Here is a 20,873-nt window from a genome sequence, read left to right as displayed (position 1 = left end):
GGAGAGGATGGGTGTGGCCTGGTGTGGAGCTGCAGTGAGGGGAAAACATGCCCAGAGTCAGTGCAGAGGTGGGGCTGGCAGGGCTTCCTGGTGGACTGGATTCAGACTGGGCTACGGTGGGGATGGGATCAGACAGAACCTTGCACCTGGCACATAGGGGGCTTGAAACCAGCGCAGACCCCGTTCCGTCTCCTTCCCTTCCCCGTGCAGGCCCCAGCTTCTGGGGGCTTACCTGCTCTCGCTCTGCTGTCTTGCGGAGCTTGTATACAAACTCGCCCACAGCCACCAGCACAGACAGGACCAGCCCGGCGGCCAGGACGATGAAGATGCCCCCAATCTTCTGGACGCCCAGGGCGCTGGCCTCTTTGTTTTCCTCCTCGGGACACCCGCTGCCCCGCCACCACTTCTCCTTCAGGACGTGCAGCTTGTCCTCCTCCTGCAGCTGCAGGATGGCGATGGTGATCTTGTCCCGGTACGGGGAGCCTGAGTGGGGGAGAGAGGAACCTGGCTGTCAGCAGCCTTTGGTCCATCTGTGCGCCCCTGTCAGTATCCTGGTGGGTGCCAGACACCATCACTGGGCCTCTCAGTATGCTCATCCAAAGGGGGACCCTAGTGCCAGGAGGCCCCTCTTGAAATCCACCTATGGTGTCTGGGTGGCAGGGTCCTGATAGGGGGTGGAGAGTCTTGCCCACGAATCCCTGTCTCCATAGGCCTGCGGCACATCTGGGCGGCATCAGCAGGGGTGAGGTCAGGGAGAGGAGGCATGATCTCTGAATTGACCCCCCCACCTTTGTGCCTGCCCAGGTCTCCTCTGCTCAGGCCAGGGCTGACCTCGCAAGGCTTGTGGCTCTACCTTTTTGCTTCTGGGCTGAGGATACGCTGCCTTTTAAGGCTCAGTGGGGTGACCTGGGAGGGGGAGCAGGAGGCCACGTGTGCGCGTGAGCGGATGTGGTGGTTTCGCTCACCCTGTGTCGCCCGCCACCCTCCCGCCTGCAGCCCCGTGCTCACCCATGGGCGTGCCGATGCCGTAGCCCTTGGAGTCGATGAGGCCCCCGATCTGGGTGAGGTTGCAGTTCCTCTGGGTGACGTACTCGATGGTGGTGGACTCCATGAGCAGCGCGTAGTCGGCTGTCAGCGTCCGCTGGATGCCCTCCTCATTGTTCTTCACCAGGGCCGAGGGCTTGCTGCTCATGAAGGCCCACATCTTCTCGAAGGTGGAGATCTTGGATTTCTGGGCCGTGGGGAGGGATGAGGGGTGGGGACGCACACACAGTTACTGATCACATGGGGATCAAGCACAGCTCACCCCTTAGCAGGGCCCAGCTCACTGAACTCTGTGCACAGTCCTCAGAGCGAGGGAGTGCGACCCATTCCTCAGATGTGGAAACTGAGGGCCTGGGAGGATAGGTCCCCAAACACACAGCTGCTGAGTCATAAAGCTGAGAGTCAAGCCAACCTACCCGAAAACCCTGGGCTCTTTGCCACGGCAAAGTATTTTTCAGGCTGTTCTTTTAAAAATTAATTTTCTCTCTCTAAGATTTATTAAACAATTAAACATGTGCAGGCCCTGTTCTAAGTGCTTTGCCTGTATTAACTCACTGATTCTTCCCAGCAATCATAGGGGTAGGTACTGTCATTAGCCCCATTTTACAGATGAGAAAATTGAGTTTAGCTGTGCCTCAATTTGCCTAATTTACTCAGACACAAAGTGGCAAAACCAGGCTTCTAACCCAGGCCATCTGGCTCCAGAGTCCATGCTCCTAACCATAGAGCTGCACTGCCTCGCAGAAACCACTGTGAGGGTGGGGGGAGGGGCAGGGGCTGATGAGGGCAAAGCTCGGTGGATTCTGGTCCCCCCACTCCCACTTCAAGCAGGTCGCTCTATGTACCATGCTCCAGGGGAAGATTTGTCTGAGGCAAGTGTTCCTGTCTGTTCTCCTTCAAAACAGTAAAAGAGAAGCAGGGTGAGAATTGCAGAGAGGGGAGAAAAGTGGGGGCAGTCAGAGCAGGTGGTCCACAGACCCCCCTCAGCCTCTTGTTCCAGAGCGTCCTGGGCAGGATGCTGCTCAATGAATATGGAACCAGCATCCCTAAGATCAGCCCTGGTGGGTGGGCTGCTGTGCTTGCCCCGCCTGGCTGGGGAGACTCAGAGAGGGCCTGGGGCCAGTAGAGGGGGCCATGGTTCCATGTTTCTTGCTGCCTGAGGAGACTGGGCAGACCTGGGTGCATGCACTCATGAGATTTCTTGGGAACTTAGTGCCTGCTCCCAGCAGGGATCAGCCTTGCCTCCGCTGATCCCAGGGGAGCAGGTGGCTCTGCAGGCCTCATTGTCCCTGGCTGTTTCCAAGTCTGGCTGGGCCTGTTTGTGATATCAGCCTGTCTGACTGGCACCCGGCCCAGCTCCGGTGTGTGTGATGGCATGGGTGCGCTCAAACAGGCTGGCGCGGGGCTGCGGGCGGGGGGAGGAAATGTGACTGCCAGGAGTGGCGGGGGGAGGGGGCTGGGAGGAAAGTGGACCTTCTCCTCTCCAGGTGTTTCCTAGCGCTAAAGGCTGTCCCCTCCAAGACTGGCTCCTGGAGACCCAAGCACGCCTGGGGGAGGAGGGAGCCCTGGAGCAGCAGGCAGCACCCCACTCGAGATTCCACCTGAGCCCCAAATCTCTTGAGTGCCAGGGATGCCTCCTTTGGGCACAGGGCCTGAGGGCGCCTTCATAGACGAGCAGCCACTCCCCTCCTGCAAATTTATCTGCCCCGAAGCTGAAGGCCTGGAAGGGCTCAGATGCCCAGAGCCCTCAGTGGGTTCCATCGCGGCAGCAAGCTGGCTGCCGCCCGCTCCTGCCGTCCTCAGCCTGTCCCACTATCAGCTATTCCTGCTCCCCAGCTATTCCATCCTCCCATGGCTCCCAGATGCTCCCCCCCGCTCCCCACTTAGCTACTCTTGCCCTTAAGAACATTCCTGATGTCCAGCTCTTCTGACTCTCCAGACATTTCTTATTTTCTAGATAATTTCTGATATCCAGACTGCCTTCTCCAGCTTCTCCCTTAGGTCCATTCTCACTCTGCTACTTTTCCCGCCCTGATTCTCTACAGTCGGAAGCTTTGAACTGGCTCCAATGATCCCCATCCCTGGGATTCATGCCCTGGTGTGATCCCTTACCCTTGAGTGTGGGCTGGGCTCAGTGACTTGCTTTTAAACCCCGCCCCCAGGAGTGATGGGATGTCATGCCTGAGATTAGGTTACAAGAGACTGTGACTTCTGTCTTGCTTCTGCTCTCTCTAGCTCTTCTGGCTTGCTGCTCTGATGGAAGCTGGCTGCCATGCTGTGAGCTGCCCCACGGAGAGGCCCACATAGCAAGGAACAGAGGGCAGCCTCCAGCCGACAGTCAGTGGAGATGGAAACCCTCTGCCCAATAGCCCAGGGGGAACTGAATGCTGCCAACCACCATGTGAGTGAGCTTAGAAGCGGAGCCTGGAGATGACCACAGAGTTAGCCAGCACCCTGGTCCCAGCCTGTGAGAGGCCCTGCACAGAGGACCCAGCTATGCCAAGCTGATTCCTGACCCACAGACTGTGAGATCATAGTGTTGTTGTTTTAAGACACTAAGTTTGGGGTAATTTGTTATGCAGCTATAGGTAACTGGTACACTCTCTTACACACATACTGACGCAAGCTACTTTTATTCCCAAGATCGTTGCTTTTTCAGATAATCAGTTCCAACTCTTCTTCTAATCAGGTTATCCAAGTCCAACCATCACTGCTTGGCAGGGACACATGGCCTCAGACACTCTGCTCTCTTGGTTATTGTAACTAAATACTGTTCTCCAATCAGTGATTTTAGCACCTCAGCTCCTTTTCCATCCCAGTCTCTCCTGCTTTCCAAATTCTCCTTCTACTAGAGGTGGGAATTAGGAGTGTATGAGGCCATCAGGGCTCCTTTTACATCTCCTAATGCATGCATGCATGCATGCATCCATCTATCCAGCCATCCATCTACCTATCCATCCACCCACCCATCCTCTCATTCATCATGTTCATGTTCTCACCCATTCACTCACACACTATCTACACACTAATTCATTCAGCTAACTATCCAACTATCCACCCAGCCTTTTACTTACCCATCCATCCATCCATCCATCCATCCTTACACCTCACCCATCTTACCCACTCATTCTCTGACACAACCAGCCATCAGTAGCTTGAAAATGAACCACACAGGGAGCCTTGTCCCACTCCTTCTGTCTCAGAAGAGGATGAGAACTTCTGCTCTTTCTGCAAACGCCTCCCTGCATCCTCTCCCCAACACCCCATTCCTTCTATACATAGGCCTGCCTGACATCAAAATATATGCTCTTCCCAGTAACACCCCATCATAAATGGAGATAGAAATTTCCATTGGAGGCTGGCGAGGGAGAGGCTGGTATTGAGGCTGATGGGCTTTGAGGAGAGACACGTGAAAGCCTGAAGCAGGTGAAGGAATGGAATGGGGAAGATGGGTAAAGACACCAGAGAGCTTGGGCCAGTTAAGATGAGAAGTGATGATAAGGCGGGAAGCTGGCTGTGACGCTGATTTCAAGAGGTTCTGCTCTCCCAGCTCCAGTGTCAACTAATTCATTACCTTCATCACCTTTAGGCAGATGGGTCTGAAATCTTCTTCCCTAGAAGGCCACCCCCTGTGTTTGTCTCATATCTTGGGATCCCCATTTTCAACAAAACCCACGGATAGTTTCTGATTCCCCTTAGGTTCTGTCCTTGAGTGATTCTGTGATTCTGAGAACATCCCTGAAAAGCTTCCCTGTGCACCTCTGAGGCAGGGAGGGATACAGCCAGGGCCCCTCCTGGAATCTCAGTCCCCTCTCCTATCTTCCTGGGCCTGGTCACAAGGTGCCTGAGTTCCATCACTGGCCTGAGTTAGTTACCACCCCAGGGAATGGAGTCTCACATATCTACGGCTCCAATGCCATTCTCCCTGTCCCAGCCCCAGTGGGAACCTTAATAAGCATTGCTTCAGGGCCAGTCACCCAAATCAATTAATGGAATCGTTTGGAGCAGCCGATACAGGGCGACATGCCAGGACGGAGAGGATTTTTTTATCAGTGAATTTGGCAAGAAAGTCAGTTTCAGACTCACGACTTTCAATTCTAGCCTCCTCAAAGAAGTAAACTGATTTTCCCCAACTGAAGATATTTAATCTTGAGAATTTAACATTTCTGTACAAGAAAATGTATATAGGTATATATATATATGTATAAAAATATATATCAATTCCAAAGCGAGCTGAATCTCAGGGAATGTGTGTGGGAAGGCAATGTGATTCCATGTGAGACCTTGGGTATTTTCCATACTGGAAAAGAGACCTTTCTCCAGATCAACTGTCTTTCTTATCCCTGGATGTGGAGTCTTCGGCCTTATCAGATCCACGTACCTGAGCAGTTAATCATGTCTCTTGGGTTATTCTCATGGGGACCAGAAGGCTCCCTGAATCCCCTGCCTCTGCCCACCTCGCCAGGGCAGACTTGCTGATCCTCTGGCCCAGCAGCTGCCTCTGCTGTCTGCACGTGCCCCTGAGGCTTGCCTGTGCGGGGGCTGCAGGCTGGCCCCTGAAGGGAGAGTTAGGAGGTGAGGGCTGCAGGCTGACCCTTGCAGGGGGTAGTCAGGAGGCGAGGGCTACAGGCTGGGGATGGTGGTGGTGGGAGGGGTTGGCTCCACTGCATGGACTCTGGTGTCACACCTAGCTGGGTTCAAATGCCAGCTCCTTCTGTGACCACAGGCAAGTGATGTCACATCTCTGAGCCTTACTTTCCACATGTGTAAAATGGGAATCAGCTTAGCCCAGAGCCAGGTTCCTAGGAAGTGCTTGATAAGTGGCTAGCTTCATTCTCTGTCTTTAAGTCTCCTTTATTCTCTTTAAGGCTCAGTTTTCTCATCTAGAAATTGGGGATAATAATTTCTAGAGTGCAGAGTTTCTATAGAAACTAAATGACATAGTACTCAGTGGCAGAAAATTCCAGTGCTGAGACGGGCCAGGCAGAGTACTGTAAATAAGTAAAGACCGCTGAGTGGAGTTCTGATAAACTGGAGACGGCTGTCGCCTCTTGGCACCTGACAATCTCTCTTCAGCAGAGCCAGCTCAGTGATGCCCCTTCATCTTTCACATTTTCTAGAAGCTGGATATGTGAATTTTTAAAATGCAAAAATCTCCCCATTTTAAAATGCTGGCCACTAATTAAAAATATATAAGAAATGTGCGGCCCCTAAAATCCTATCTGTGGGCTGAACAGGGCTGTGTATCACCAAGAATAAACAATAAAAATAGTTAACATTTATTGTATGCATACTCTGTGTCAGGTATGGTTCTAAGTTTTCTCTATAAATTATCCCATTTAATCATCTCAGTAATCACCTCTACAAGGGTGTGTGTGTGTGTGTGTGTGTGTATATATATATATATATATATATACTATGATTATACCCATTTCATAGGTGAGAAAACCGAGGCACAGAGAGGTCTTCAGTAACTGAGTCATTTTCAATAACTTCCCATCATCCCTGGGCCTCCCCTGCCCCTTTTGCTGCCTTCTGCCTGCCTGCTCTGGGTCTCTTCTATTCTGAGGACCTCTGGGCTCCCCCTGAAGTGTTTAGCTCTGTGCAGAGGTAGACAGCCATCCTGTGATAGAGGCACCAATGTCCTCCACAAAGCCCCCAGGCCCAATCTGGAGGGACCTGGAAGAAGAGAGGTTCTCCAGGTGTCCACTGGCTGGAGCTTCTCCATGGGACTCCAGTTAAACCCTTGCCTCAGGAGGGGACTACATGGCAAAAGGAGAAAAGGGGCCAGCCGGCTTCCCATCTTCTGGGTCAGCCAAACAGAGGGGCATCCAGAGGAGAAAGCCTTTGCCTTAAATGTACTGTGTGCCTAGCACTGGCCTAACCACCGTATATACAGTAGCTCATTGAATCTCCTTGCTAACTGCTGCATGGTGGGAATCAGTATCCATGTCATCCAGGTGAGCAAATTGAGGCTCAGAGAAGTGAAGTGACTTATCCAAGGTCACCCAGCACAGACAACAGCCAAGACTCAAGCCCTGGTCTGTCTGACTCTGAGACTGATGTGACTTGACTGCGGCAGGCTGCACCACACTGAATTCTGCCTGGTCACTGCATTTCTGTCCTATCCTGCTTCTGCTTGAAAGCAGGGCTAAGGCTGTAACAGAGAGGCCAGCAGACAGGTCAGGAGAAACTGGGAGCTGAGCTTGGGAGCACCCTCCTGAGCCTTCCAGCCCAGGGAAGAGTCTGCTGAGCAGCTGGAAGGTAGGGAGATGGACTGGATGACCTCTCCAGGCACCTTCCAGGCTCAGTTGCTAGGATGGGGCAAAGCTGTGCAAGGGGTGGGGCTTGACGGTGCTGGGGACCTGGGGAGCCTGGAACTCTTGGTCCCCAGTTCTATATCTTTCCTAAGCGGCTGTCACTCACACACAGTCCCTCCCACGTGTGATGTGTCTCTCCCACCCCAACACCAAAGAGGGCTAAATCCTTGGAAAAGCTGTCTTCTGACATTCTCTGCCTTCAAAGCTGACCAGCCCTCCCCGCCAAGAACACGCTTTCCTAACGTCCTCCTTTACATTTTGCCTACATATTTTTACAGCCAAACAACACTTTCAAAGGCCTCCTTTTTCTTCTCCTAATTAATTTTTATCTTCCAAGACGGAGGGAGGACAACACAGGAGACGTTGTTTGTGATGTTTGCTGCTCCCTGACAACTCTTCTAATGAAATTTCCTTTGGAATGATGGGCTGCCACTAGCCACGCGTCTCCCAGGCTACAGGGTGGGAGAGCGAGGGAGCTGGAGCCCCCCGAGAGACCGGCGTCTCGCTTCCTGCTGTTGTCGTCTTTGGATGGGAATGGGCTCTCTCCCTCGAGTGCTACTCTCAGCCAGGGGGCCTTTTTAAGACAGTTTGCAGCTTAATCAGGAAACATGCTAACTGCAGAAATGAAGTTCATTTGCCCTGTGCTCTGGAACCTTCAGGGGTGCTACCTGCTGGGTTCCTGTCCTCAGCATGGTCTCCTGTATTTGCTTTACTTGGCCTCTGCTGCCTTTTAATTCCATCCTTTAATCCAACAACGGCATCCATTCAACGTGAATTGTTTAAGCAACTACGATGTGCCAGGATGGTTCTAGACTGGGGATATGGCTTCACTCTTCCCCAAGGAACTCCTGGACTGTGGCTGGCTCCTTAGAGAAGCAATATGGACACGGGGACAAAGAGCCCAGGCATTAGAGCCAGACTACTTGGATTCGAATCCCAGTGCTGCATTTCACCAGCTGTGTGACGTTAGGCAAGAAGTATGAACTCAGGTTACTTTCTGAGCCTTCCTTTCATCATGTGTTAAATGGAGGTGATAAAAATAGTCTCAACCTTCTAGGGATGTTATAAGGATGATAGGAGTGAATACAGGTAAAGTACTTGGAACGTTGCCTGGCGCACAGTAAGTGCTCAATAAATGTTACTATTATTTTGACTTTGCCAATGTCTCCTAGACATCCAACAGCAACCTCTGGAGCTGATTCCTGTTCAACCCTAGTGCCAGTCTTGCCGTGTACACTCACGGGTGGGAGAGAGGACCACCCCTCCAGGAGAAGACCCTGGAGCGGCTGCGGGAGAGGGCAGTGTGTGTGCAGACAAAGTATCTGACTGTACATCCGGCTCCATTGATCCTTGATCTGCTGTTTGATCACCCGCAACTCACCCAGCCCCTCTGGACCTCTGTTTCTCTAGGTTAAACTCAGGTGTCCTTCCACCTCTAACTTGAAAGTGACCATAGGAGGCTACCCCCAGGCCCAGTGCAGGGGTGGGGAAGGGGGAGGGCTTGGGGAGGGAGGTATGACTAAGGAGGGTGGGCTGGGCGTGGGGCAGGGAGGAAGGAAGTTTGTCCAGGGACCTTCTAGGAGGGTCTTTTCTTCTAGCTCATCATCCGAGGTGGGGATAATGCCTCCACACTCAGGTTCCTCTCTGCCTACCTAACAGTCCCACCGCGGCTGCTGAAGGAAGGGAGCCTAGGCAAGAGGGCTTTCATTTGAACTAAAGCAGGAGACAAGGTGGCCAGAGAGCAAGCGGAACTCATTGGTGATCAGGAGGGCAAGGAAGGGGAGTTGGCTCTGCAGAGGGATGTGGAGTTGCTGTTTCTGGCCAAAGGCCCTTGTGAGCCTGGGCCCTTAAGCCCCAGCATCCCAGCTGGGTGGCAGCATCTGTGTCCCTCCCCTGCCCTCCTCACTGCACCATTCGCAGGGAAGGTGGGTGAGGGTGGAGCGGGCTGCGGGAGGTGCTGCTTGATGCCGAGGACAGCAGCTCGGTGGGGAGCAGGGACCAGGCTCTTGGAAGCCAATCTGAGCATCTTAGCATGGAGGGAGGCAAGGGCATCCAATCAGTGGCAATGAGCCTGCACTGGGCTTATTTATGCTGCTTCCCTTTGATTGGGAGCCCTGCTTAGAGACGGGCTCATCTGTAATGCATGAGGGATGCTCTGGCACAAAGGGCTGGGCCATAGCCTGCGGATAGGCAGAAGCAGGCTCAGCACACACACACACACACACACACACACGCACACATGCACACATGCCCATCCCCCCACTCACACTTACCTAAGCACACCTGTTGGGACATTTAAGCAGACAGACACGTGCACTCTCCACCTACATATCCATGTAGACACTGGCACACACCTGTAAACAATCATAGGCACATATCCACATGCCCAGATCACAGAGACACATGCACACATATGCTGGTCAGTACATATATGCAGACACACATGTCCAAGCATAAAGACACACAAGCACCCAGACAGGCTGACTCTTGTGCATGGGCACACGTGTGCACACGTACATACATGAATGTGCACTCACACGTTATATACCGCTACACGTGCACGTGAAGGCATTCACATACTCACATACTTGCTCGCCCTCATGAATACATACACCAGGTCCCAGAGAGCCCCTAGTGTACTTATGACAATGCTTTGTCTTCCCCACACTCTAAATACATGGTGGTGACCTTGTAGGAAGACCCAGTTTGCCAGAAGCAACATCCCAGAGGGGAGTCTGTTTCCTCTCTCTTTGCTCTTCACTAAGCAGCTGCTTCTACCCTTAAGAAGAGGCACAGGGGAGGCCAGGGCCGGGGGGAGTGCTACTGGGGCTCCATGCCCAGGAGGCAGAAGGCTTTCCCACCCAACCCCTTCTTTCTGTCCTTCCTCAGGCCCCACTGGAGGCTCAATCTATCACTCAGAGGCTTAGCCTGGAAGGAGGCAAGGGCTGGGGGATGGGGAACCAGGGCCCGGAGGAAAGCAAAACACCCCAGGCTTTCAGACTGATTGACAGCAATTGACTACTGAACAAATACATGAATGAATGGACCCATAACCACAGAATTCCCAGATCCTGACCATTCCTGAGAAATCATTAGAGCAGTGGTCCTCAAAGGGTGGGCCCTGGACCAGCAGTCTCAGCCTCACCTGGGAACTCATTAGAAATGCACATTCTCAGGCCTCCAGGACCTACTGAATCAGTAACTTCAGGGGTGGGGCCCAGCAATCTGGGGGTTCCCCAAGCCTTCCAGGTGATTTGGACACACGCTCAAGTCTGAGAACCGTGGCTCAGAACATGGGCTTTGGAGAAAGGCAGGCCTGGGCCAGCCTCGGGCTCCTTCAGCTGTGAGTCCTTGGACAACCCGGTTAATGCTCCAAGCCTTAGTTTCCACACGTGTAAAGTGGAAACAATTGCAGTACCTACTTCACGGGATTTGTCACGAAGATTAAATGAGACCAAGCATGGAGCACCTGGCCCACTGTGAGCGCTCAGTGGTGGTAGCTGTAGTTATTATTACTTTAATTTCCAGAAGAACATTTACAGCTATCAGTGGTCAGGGTCACTCAGTTTCCTAAACCCTCAGCTACTCTAGTACAAGGTGAAAAAACAGTAAGGAACTAAGCCAACGCTTTACAAAACAGGAGGGTGCAGCCAAGTCATGGCCAGATCCCCATGAGAGCAGTAACCTGAGCAGCTGACAGGGGCTTTACATGGACACCAGCATTCCACGAGTGTAATATGCTAAGGAATGCTTGTAAATGCTTGTTCAAGTTTTAAGCCTCCTTGCTTCCCCGGAGGATGTTCCCCCTGCTGCTCTCTCAGTGGTGGAGAGCTCACCCCAAGCCCAGGCCATCCTCTTGGAAGTGGAGGCTGCTGAGACGCAAAGCCAAGGGCAGGGAGCCCCCTGGCCCCAGGGCCTGTTTGTGTGTCTGGGCCATGCTTCTCCTTCCCCCTTTTCCAGCCTCGTCTCTCCACCTGTCCTCCTCTGATGATTTAAGGAAACACAGCATATTCATGCTGCTTGTCCCAGGTATGGAAACTTCTAGGATTTGTGCTGGGACCAATCCAGATGGCCACATCACTACAGCTCCCCAAAGTCAACTAGTCGCAAACGGGGATGGGCGGAGCCCTGGGGATTTCTGGTCCTTTGGCTCTGTGTGGTTAGGGAAGGACAGTGAAGGGAGGGAGGAGGTCTCACCTTGAAGAAGGTCATGGTGGCCCCGTCCTTGACAGCCCCATACTCGATTTTGGTTTGCTTGGCCAGGTCATCGGCAGAGTCAATGGGCGATTCCATGCGCTCCACGGTCAGAAAGGCAGCCAGGTTGGCCGTATAGGAGGAGATGATGATCAGCGTGAAGAACCACCAGATGCCACCAATGATGCGCGTGGACAGGGCTTTGGGCATCAGTTCAGACCCTGGGAGGAGGGAGGAGGAGACTGATGGTCCCTGACAATGCTCAGACCAGGGTTGCTCTGGTCCTCTGGGACACAGACTCCACTGACAATCTAGTAACAGCTGAGACCTCTTCCCCAGACCAGTGGTTATCAAAGTGTAGTTCCTGGACCGTCAGCATCACCTGGGAACTTATTAGAAATGCACATTCTCAGGCCCCACCCCAGGACCTAATGAATCAGTAGCTTAGTGGTGGGGCCCTGCAATCTGGGCTTTGATAAGCCCTCCAGGTGATCCTGATGCAGGCTAAAGTTTAAGAACAACTGCTCGAGAAAAACACACACATGCACAACATTTCACAGGCTTGCCAGACCCTCTGATGCCTATCTGTGAACCACCCGTGTGGTCCCAGGTTCTGAACACCTGGAAGTCTTGAGTGAATCCTGCTCTTAGCTCTTCAGTTCTCTGTGTGATCATGTGCCAGACAACTTCCCTCTCTGGGACTCTGTAAAGCATCGTCCTTCCTCTGTCCCAGCCTCATGCAAATACCACAATGCTGCTGTAATGATATAATTTGAGGAGGAACTGTGTTGGAAATACAAGTGGTATACAAATATAAGATTGCTATAGGATGCTTTGCAGGAGGAGAAAAATCAACATTTTTTGAAGCTCTTTGCCGAAATAGATCACTCCTCCTCCCCGACCTTGGGTGCGAAGCACAATTTGGCTGAAACCTTCTAACTGAAGTAATTAACTAGGTGGCTTTCAAGGGATTTAAATAGCAAGTGACTCCTGAACTTTCCACAATATTTGGACCTGCCATCTGAAAAGCGTCTGCTTTGATATGGATGAATTTTTTTCTCAAAGAAATCACTCAAGGGAGAGTTTTTCAAATACATAACTATTTTTCTCCCTCCTAATCAAAACCTTGTGGGGAATACATCAGGGGCCAGTGCTTTGAATAGCAGCAGGAGGTGAAAGGGAAGCTATTACTGCATTGAGGGGCCTCCAGGTCCTTCCCAACTGTCAGTGAACAAAGACGATGAATGAAGAAGCAAGGTGAGGCTTCAGGACACTCATCAATGGTGGGGACAGAAAGAGGCACTTCCCTCTAAAGCTGCCTGTCACTTCCCAGCTGCTGGAGACCACGCCCCCGCCTCCACCCCCAGCTTCAGCTGCCTGGCCCTCCCCCAAGCAAGGGGCTAGAGTTGCCCCCAAAGGGAGAATGACTTATTTTACTTTTGGTGAGCTCTGCCAGGCTCTGTTGGGTCCCTGACCTGGCCTCTGTTGTGGCTGGGAGTTCGCTCAGGTCAGGGTCCTTCATTCAAGTGCCCAGCACAGGGCTTGGCATGTAGTGGTGACTCAGGAGACATTGAGATAACATCAGTCATTCATTCCTTTGGCATTTGCTAGTATATATCTACTGAGGACCAGGGTTTGTGCTGGGCCTTGAGGATACACACAGATGAGTGAGGGACAGAGACATTCTTTGCCCCTTGGATCTCCTTCCCTCCCTGGTGCCCTCTGTGGGACCCTAACTCAGGCAGAGGCAATGAGCACTTGGCTCCTGGCCATCAGGGCTTGGGGGTGGGGTTCTTCTGGGGGTCTTTCCTGGCTGGGGTTCCCTCCCCCTGTGCTTGCCCTCCAGCCCCTGGTGTTCCTGCACTATGCTCCTTGCAGGTACTCTGCTTTCTATTTGAGCAAGTGCAAATCCTTCCAAAAGATGGGCTACCAGCCGGGGGTAGGTGCAGTATCCCAACCCTCCCTCAAGAGGATGTAAGAAAAAATGGCGTCCTTCTGTGTTTACCAGCTCTGATGCACTGAGGCTAATGTCCCCACCTCAGACATGCCCTTTTCGACTACCAGGCTCCCCAGAGTCCAGTTCCCGCTACATTCTGAAGTTTTCATAGTCCATCTCTGTCCTCCAGCCCCATGGCCACTACCCCGGCTCAGGTATCATCATCTCATTCCTGCAGTAGCCTCCCACCCAGCCTCCCTGCCTCCAGTCTCCCCTCGTCCTCAGCCCAACTTTGCTCGGCCAGATTCTGCGGTGGTGAGGCCATCGGTGGGGTTGGCCCCAGCAGACAAGATGCTGTATGTCCATTGCAGCTGGAGCAGGAGGGGCTGGGGATGAGCCCTGCATGCTATGGGTGGGCGTGGCTTATATGCTTCAGCCTCAGACCGTGAGCCGGTCCAGCCACAGTAGTGATGGAGCTTGGGGACCTGGGAAAGGGCACACACCTGAGCATCCAGGTGTCTCCAACCTTCTGAGGGCTTGGCAGGTCTGAGGCTGCCCTGGAGGGTGGGGCTGGCTCTGCTGACACTGGAGAGGAGGCTGCTTGGGGAGGGCACACATACCTTGCTGCATCAAGGACCCCATTCCAAACCAGAAGCTGTTCAGCAGCGTGAAGTTATTTTCTACCACCTCGGAGCCAGGGTTGCAGGGGTGAGCATCATACCACTCATAAGGGCTGAACCTGCAGCAGAAAGAGGGGGGCAATGAGGCGAGGCTACAGGGAGACGGGAGGGAAGGAGTGTCCAAGCCACACAAGCCGGCGGTTTAGCAATCAGTGATAATGCCGACAACTTTAGCATCAGTTCCCTCATCATTCTGCTGGGAAGGCAGGGAATGGGAAACCAGGGCCAGTTTGCTTCTCGTTCTTTATCGTTAGTGCCCTTTTCTGGTGATAAAAGTAATTCAGCAGTATCTCTTAGAATTAAAAGTGCACATGCCCTTCAACCTAGCAATTCTGCAACTCATTATCCATCCTAGAAAAAACACTCCTACAGGAGCACAAAGAGAAGTGTGCGAGGGTGTTTATCAAAGCATTGTTTGTAATAGTGAAAAACTGGAAACCTAAATGTCCTTCAATAGAGGAATGATTAAATAAACTATGCCACAATCGTACTTTGAAATATCACGCAGCTGTTAGAAGAGATGTGCCAACAGGGAAAGATCTTCAACACATATTGTTTGGTTTTTTTTAAAAAAGTGATAAAAATAGGAACAATATGATCACATCTGAATAAATAGATTCCTGAAGACATAGTTGCATACCTACTTATGTACATTTGTATATAAATGCATATAGAGTCTGGAAGGATCCATATCTAAAAAAAATCACTGTTTACCTCAGGAGGGGTTGTTAGAATGGCAGAAGAAATTTCATGGAAGCCTGTTGCTTTGTATGTATTACATGAATTTTGAAAAATGAGAACAGGCTTTTGAATTACTTGTATACTTTAAAAAACCTTAAAATGGAAAAATAGTAAAATACACTCTTCACAAAATAGTCAAACAGTACAGAATACAATGAGAAAGTGAAAGTACACCATGATCCCACACCCTGGGAAAAACAATGTGTTATATATTTTTTTCAGATTTTTCTCTCTGAATATGCAAATACATGCATGACAGGAAAAAATATTTAAAACTCCCCACTGCCTTCTAAGGAAGAGAAGTTCTGATAACTGGAGGGGTCTTTGTTTACTGTGTGAATTCCAGTTGAGGAATTGGAAATGTAAGCTGGAGGAAGCTGGAACACTCTGGAGAGATTGAGAGAAAGTCACCACCAGGCTGGAGTGGCTGCAGTGACTGGGGTGACTGGAGTGGCTGGTGTGGGGTCAGATGCTGAGATGAGAGACCCTGAAGGAGAGACATGTCTGATAGAATTTTGTTTTGTTTTTTAAAGTGTGATGAGCTTTAAGTGTGATGTTGTGACTTTCCACCCCCCTTCTAAAAGCTTTAGTAAATTAAACATTGATCACCAATGCTCACATGAGAAGAATTTTGTTTTCACAAAGCAGGAAGATCCTCCAGATAGGAAATTGCAAAGTGAGGCTTCAAACCAAGATGGGGATTTTCAAAGTGAATGACCACGAGCTGGTTAGAGGCTCTAAAAATCCACAAGAAAGAGACAGAGGATGAAGAAAGTAGAGATGAGAGACTGTTGTGAGAAGGGTTTTAGAGAAAGCCTTTGGTGAGCTGTGTGTTCAGGGGCCCCTGCATTGAAGTCTAGGGAGAGCAGCTTCCACAGGGTGGCTGGGGGAGCTCGGGGGTGGCTCTGGAAGGAGCAGATGTGGTGGACACCACCTGGGAAGTCTGGAGGGCAGGGGTCGGGCTGATGCGTGCTTCTTAGGTGAGGCAGGAGGGTGAGTCCTTGCTGCACGGCACTGGCCTGAAGACCCAGACATGGCCAGGGCTAAGGACGTTTCCCTGGACCAGATGGGCCCATGTAGAAGAGAGATTCAGCCTAGATCCACCTTGACTCCTATCCGAGAAGGGCGATGGGACTCCAACAGGGAGAAGCCATGGAGCAGGGGCTGCTAGAGGACCAGATGCTGAGCGGGGGAGTGGGCCGACCAAGGAGACACTGCCAAAGGGGGCCTACATGGGGGCGAGGGGAGAAGTCTGATCTGTGAATGAGGGTAGAAATGCTGAGGACTATACTGGACTCAGCCTTCTAACTTTTGAGTTGAAACAGTGTGTTTGTGCTTTAGAGAGAGACCTAGGGTTTCTGAGCTCTGGAAGCAAGCCAAAAGTGACAGGTCCTGGCAGAGCTTTCACTGGGGCAAAGAAATTCACCTCTGAACGCACTGGAAGGTGGGTGAGAGACAAAGTAAAGATGATTTCTGATGAGCTCTCATGAGCCCTGCTTTTTTAATGTACACACACATATACAAAGTATATATATGATATATGTGATAATCTTTTAACACACACAAAAAAATCATATCATATATCATAATACTGTCTTAGATCTTGGCTTTTTACTCAATAAGTCACCAGCCTCTTTCCAGATCAGTCCTTCCTGATCCCCTTTATTCTCTATAACTAATTAATAGGTGTTTTTTGTAATACATTTTTTAAATTGAAGTATAGTTAATTTACAATGTCATGTTAGTTTCAGGTGTATAGCACAGTGATTCAATTCCATATATGTTCTTTTTCAGATTCTTTTCTATTATAAGTTATGACAAGCTACTGAGTACAGTTCCCTGTACTATACAGTAGGTCCTTGTTGTTTACCTATTTTATATACGCTAGTGTGTATGTGTTAACCCAAAACTCCTAATTTATCTCTCCCCCCCACCTCCCCACCATCCCCTTTGGTAACCCTAAGTGTGTTTTCTATGTCTGTGAGTCTATTTATGTTTTGTCAATAAGATCATTTGTATCATTTTTTTAGTCAATAGGTGTTTTTAACCATTACTCTTTGATGGCACTTAGGCTGGCCCTATTTTCCACTGTGGTACACTCTGCTGAAAGAAACATCCTTGGCCACACTTCCGTGGGTACCTAGGCCAAAGGGCAGCCTTGTCTAGGGCTTTGCTGAGAAGGCTTTCTAGATTTGGGGGAACTGTAAAGTGGGGCTCAGTGGTGACTTTCAACAGGATAAATTCCCAGAGGTGGAATTGCTTACCATGATGAAAATAACTGGTCTCAATTGGGCCTCTTGGTTATCAAGTACTGTTATAGACCTGGGTCCTCACTACCCCTCGAGAGGCCGACAATGCAGCAGGCACCCACTTTACAGGTGGGGAGGTGGCTTGGAGCAGTCTAGGTGACTGCAATCTTGCGGTCAGTGGGTGGAAAGGCCCAGATTTGAACTCCAAGGCCACAGGAGGGAAGAGGAGTGGGATGGGCGCTGGAAGGTGCCACCAAAGTGAATGATGGATCTCGGATGTGTGGCTTGTGGCTACAACGGGTTCTCTCAGTCTTGCAAGTAAGTTGGAGCTGGTAGAGGCTGACCTGGAGATACTCTGTGTCCCCTCGGGGGAGAGGGCTAAGCACCGGCCCCTGGGTAGAAGGGCAGACAGAGCACTGACTGGCCGGGACCATCTCTGCCCTGGGACTCTCATCTGTACTGGATTTGGCCGGAATGTGACTCCTGGGGGCTGGACTGGCGGCTCGCCCTCGGCCCTGCCTCTGGGGTCAGGCACTTAGGATCATCTCCTCGTCATGAGTGCCAACTGTCCTGCTGTCTGTGGTGAGAAGCATCTGCTCTCCCTTCCTTTTTTCTCACTGAGCATGAAGCAGAATATCCTGGTGGCAGAGAAACGCCTTGGTCAATGCCTGGACCCCTGATGCTAGACAGGCACAGGTCAGGCCAGGTTTAGGGTGGACAGCACTATGCCCTGGTGGAGCTGCCTGGAGGGGGCCTGGGCACCTGCCCACCCATCTGTTGGGCAGCCGTGTCCAGCTCTCCGGCAGCCAGCAAGGAGTGGTCCAAAGGACACAGGCCACATGGAGGGGAGGGCACAGAGGGCCACGTCCACAGTACAGACGTGCTGTGCTCGACCTCAACAGGATTGTAAAACATCAAATTAGTGGCTACTTATAAAAGCCATGAGGCTTCACATGAAAATCTGAACCTCTCTCTAAAATCATGAACCCCACAGCACTGGTCTGTATTCCTGTTTAGCACAGTCCGTTGGAGCTGAGTGGTAGTCCCCCTTTTCTCCACGTGTGTGCTCAAGTTTGCCTCAGTCCCCACTACTCCCTGCCGCCTACCACCCAGCCTGCTTCACTCCCTCATGCTTCCTGTGTGTGCCACCCCTGATTTAAAGTCGGGCAAGTCTTGGTTTGAAGCCTAACACTGCACGGAAAGGCTTTCTGACTTTGGGCAAAGACTTAACCCCTGTGAGCCTCAGTTTCTGCTTTTGTAGAGTGGAGATAATTGTACTGACCTCACAGGACTGCTGTAAGGATTTGACAGGATGGGTGTGAATTGTGTTGTCAGAGTGTTACACTGTGTGACAACTGTCCTACGATGCTGTTCATGGCTCTGTGGCCAAGACCCCTGTCCCTCTCCTCTCTCTCTGGCATCCTGTGTCATTCCAGCAGCTCCAGAAATCCCATCTCTTCCAGAAAGTCTTCCCAGCCTAACCTGGGGAGGGGGGCTCCTACCTGCCTGGCCAGGAGGTAGTGGGTGGGAAGGAGGTTTGGCTACCAGCAGCTGATGAAAGGCCAGGAATTAGAGGGGGATGGGAGGCACATCAAATGAGCAAAGCTGATGCTGGAAAAGCTCCAGCTGTTTGCAAGGGGGTGGGAGCCAAGAGGCCGGCTGGAGCTGCTAAAATTATGGTGAGAGCTCTGGAGAATGGCTCCTGGCTTTCAAAGGCTTGTTAGACCATTAAAGACGAGAGGCTTAATGAAGGTCTCTCTGTGGCAGGCTGGGCTGCCGGCTGGGCGAGCGGGCAGGCAGCACCAGGCCTGCCGGCAGCAAAGAGCTTCGGAGGCAGGACAATTTCCTCTCTCACATCCTTCCCTTTGGTCTGTCTCTGTGTGGGAGGAGGGAGTGAAAAGAAGCAGGGCCGGGGGAAGGCTTTCAAAGAAGACTCAGGAGAGAAAAAGGCCGAAACACCAAGTCCTTGGATTTCAAACTGCTTCTCCGGAGAAGTCTCGCTTCACACCGTGTTAGAATTTAGAGAAAAAAGAACCAGGGCAGGGGCAGGGGCAGGGGCTGGGGCTGGAGCCTGGAGGCAGGAGGCAGGAGGCAGAGGGCCCAGGGCCCAGGAGCCACCAACTTGGGGCGGGAACAGAACACAGATGTCCAGGTGGCCAGAGATGTGGGTTGCAGATAAAACACTTGGTGACCTGAGTTCACTAGCTGGATGTGTCCCTAATTGCTAGGATGGCCTTGGGGAGTACTGAGCCTTTCTGAGTCCAGATGTCTCCCCTTCATGGGAGGCTGTGAGAATTAACTAAGATAATTGGCTGTAAAGGACAGAGCATGGTGCTTGGCACACAGACGGAGCTCAGTAAACACTGAGCTAAACCTGTTTCCTAGTGACCTCTCCCTACCACCCACCAGTAAGGATGTGCTCTGTCTACTTCATGTGAACAACTAAATATGCAAGGGTATTGCTAGTACATGTTAGAGGCAGGTATGTGCGTGTGCCAAGTTTCTGCATGTGTGCATGCGTGTGAGTTTATGTGGCATTGTTCCCCCTGCTGTTGTGGACTGGATGGACACAGTCTGTTTGCCAAGTTTCAAGCTACCTGCTGGGCCACCCAATGCGCCTGGGTCTGCTGTACTGGGTGCCTGGCCCAGGTGGTGCAGCCTTGGGCAGTGACTTAACCTCTCCTGCTCATAGGACCTGGGATACAAATGCTGCCTCTCAGAGTCATGGACGCAGACCAGGGTGAAGACTGGGGGATTCAAGCTCAGAGGCCATGGAAGGATCCCTGAGGGATATGAAAGGATCTGAGCCTCACGGAGGGAGGCAGGAGCAGGTACAGCAGTGGCCTGAACCTGGGCCTTCTGTGCCCATTGCTGAGGATGGGGGGACCTGCCTGGCTCCCTGAGCCTCTAACCCTGGGCCAGACCTCTGGTCAAGGCATTGCCCTTACCTGGCGATGACAAAGAGGACACAGCTGACACCCAGGTAGGCGAGGAGCACGTACATCCAGATGTCTGGGGACAAGGGGTTGAGGAAGGAGAAGACACTGGGGTTGGTGCCATTGGGCTTGCGATAGAGGATGCTCACACCGAGGGTCATGAAGGGCTTGGAGAAGTCGATGGCCTTCTCGCGGACGTGGGTGATGGTCAGGGGGGCCACAGCCAGATCTGCCTTCTGCAATGAGAGACAGACAGACTATGAGCAGAGCCCAAGACTAGCAGGGGACAGAACACCCCTTCTTGAAGGGAGGAGAGACGAGGCAGTGAAGTGGAGTCTGTCGCCTGAGCCCTGGATCACTTCACCACTCTTTAGTTTCAATATTTACTAACCCTTCTTCTGGGCCAGGCCATGCCCAGGGTGCTGGGAGACAATAATGAATGAGACCTAACCCCTGTTCTCCAAAAGCTCATGGCCTCGAGGAAGAGGACAGTGGTATCAACATGCAGAGAATGGAACCCTATTGCAGCTGTAACCCATGTGGTCCATTCTCAAAATGGTGCCTTTCAAATACAGTTCAGCAATCTTCAAACATTTAAAAATAGCTGGTGTTCTTTCTTTGTGACTGTCAAAGGTCATGAAGAGGACACAGAATCCACAGCAACCCTTATTTATATCTATTTCCCTCTCCTATCTACTTCTTGCACACTTCACCTCATTTTGGATACTCTATATATCCTCAAAGCCCCAAAAACCAGTTGGGCAAAAATAATA

General features: G+C 51.5%; 1 protein-coding gene across 2 annotated transcripts in view; it reads right to left on the bottom strand.

The window, feature by feature from the left end:
- GRIK3 (glutamate ionotropic receptor kainate type subunit 3) overlaps window positions 1–20,873 on the bottom strand; it is a gene marked incomplete at both ends in the record, with an annotated part of 234,194 nt that overhangs the window by 2,195 nt on the left and 211,126 nt on the right. For both annotated transcript variants that reach the window (XM_081225397.1, XM_081225396.1), the window contains 5 exons: window positions 233–483; window positions 1,009–1,231; window positions 11,562–11,779; window positions 14,115–14,233; window positions 20,113–20,336. In XM_081225397.1, coding sequence (XP_081081523.1) covers window positions 233–483; window positions 1,009–1,231; window positions 11,562–11,779; window positions 14,115–14,233; window positions 20,113–20,336 — 1,035 coding nt within the window. The remainder of the gene's footprint in view (window positions 1–232; window positions 484–1,008; window positions 1,232–11,561; window positions 11,780–14,114; window positions 14,234–20,112; window positions 20,337–20,873) is intronic.

This window comes from Mesoplodon bidens (assembly GCF_964165515.1).
Source record: "Mesoplodon bidens genome assembly, chromosome: 2".
Classification (NCBI taxonomy): domain Eukaryota; kingdom Metazoa; phylum Chordata; class Mammalia; order Artiodactyla; family Ziphiidae; genus Mesoplodon; species Mesoplodon bidens.
This window is presented reverse-complemented; position numbering and strand designations above follow the sequence as displayed.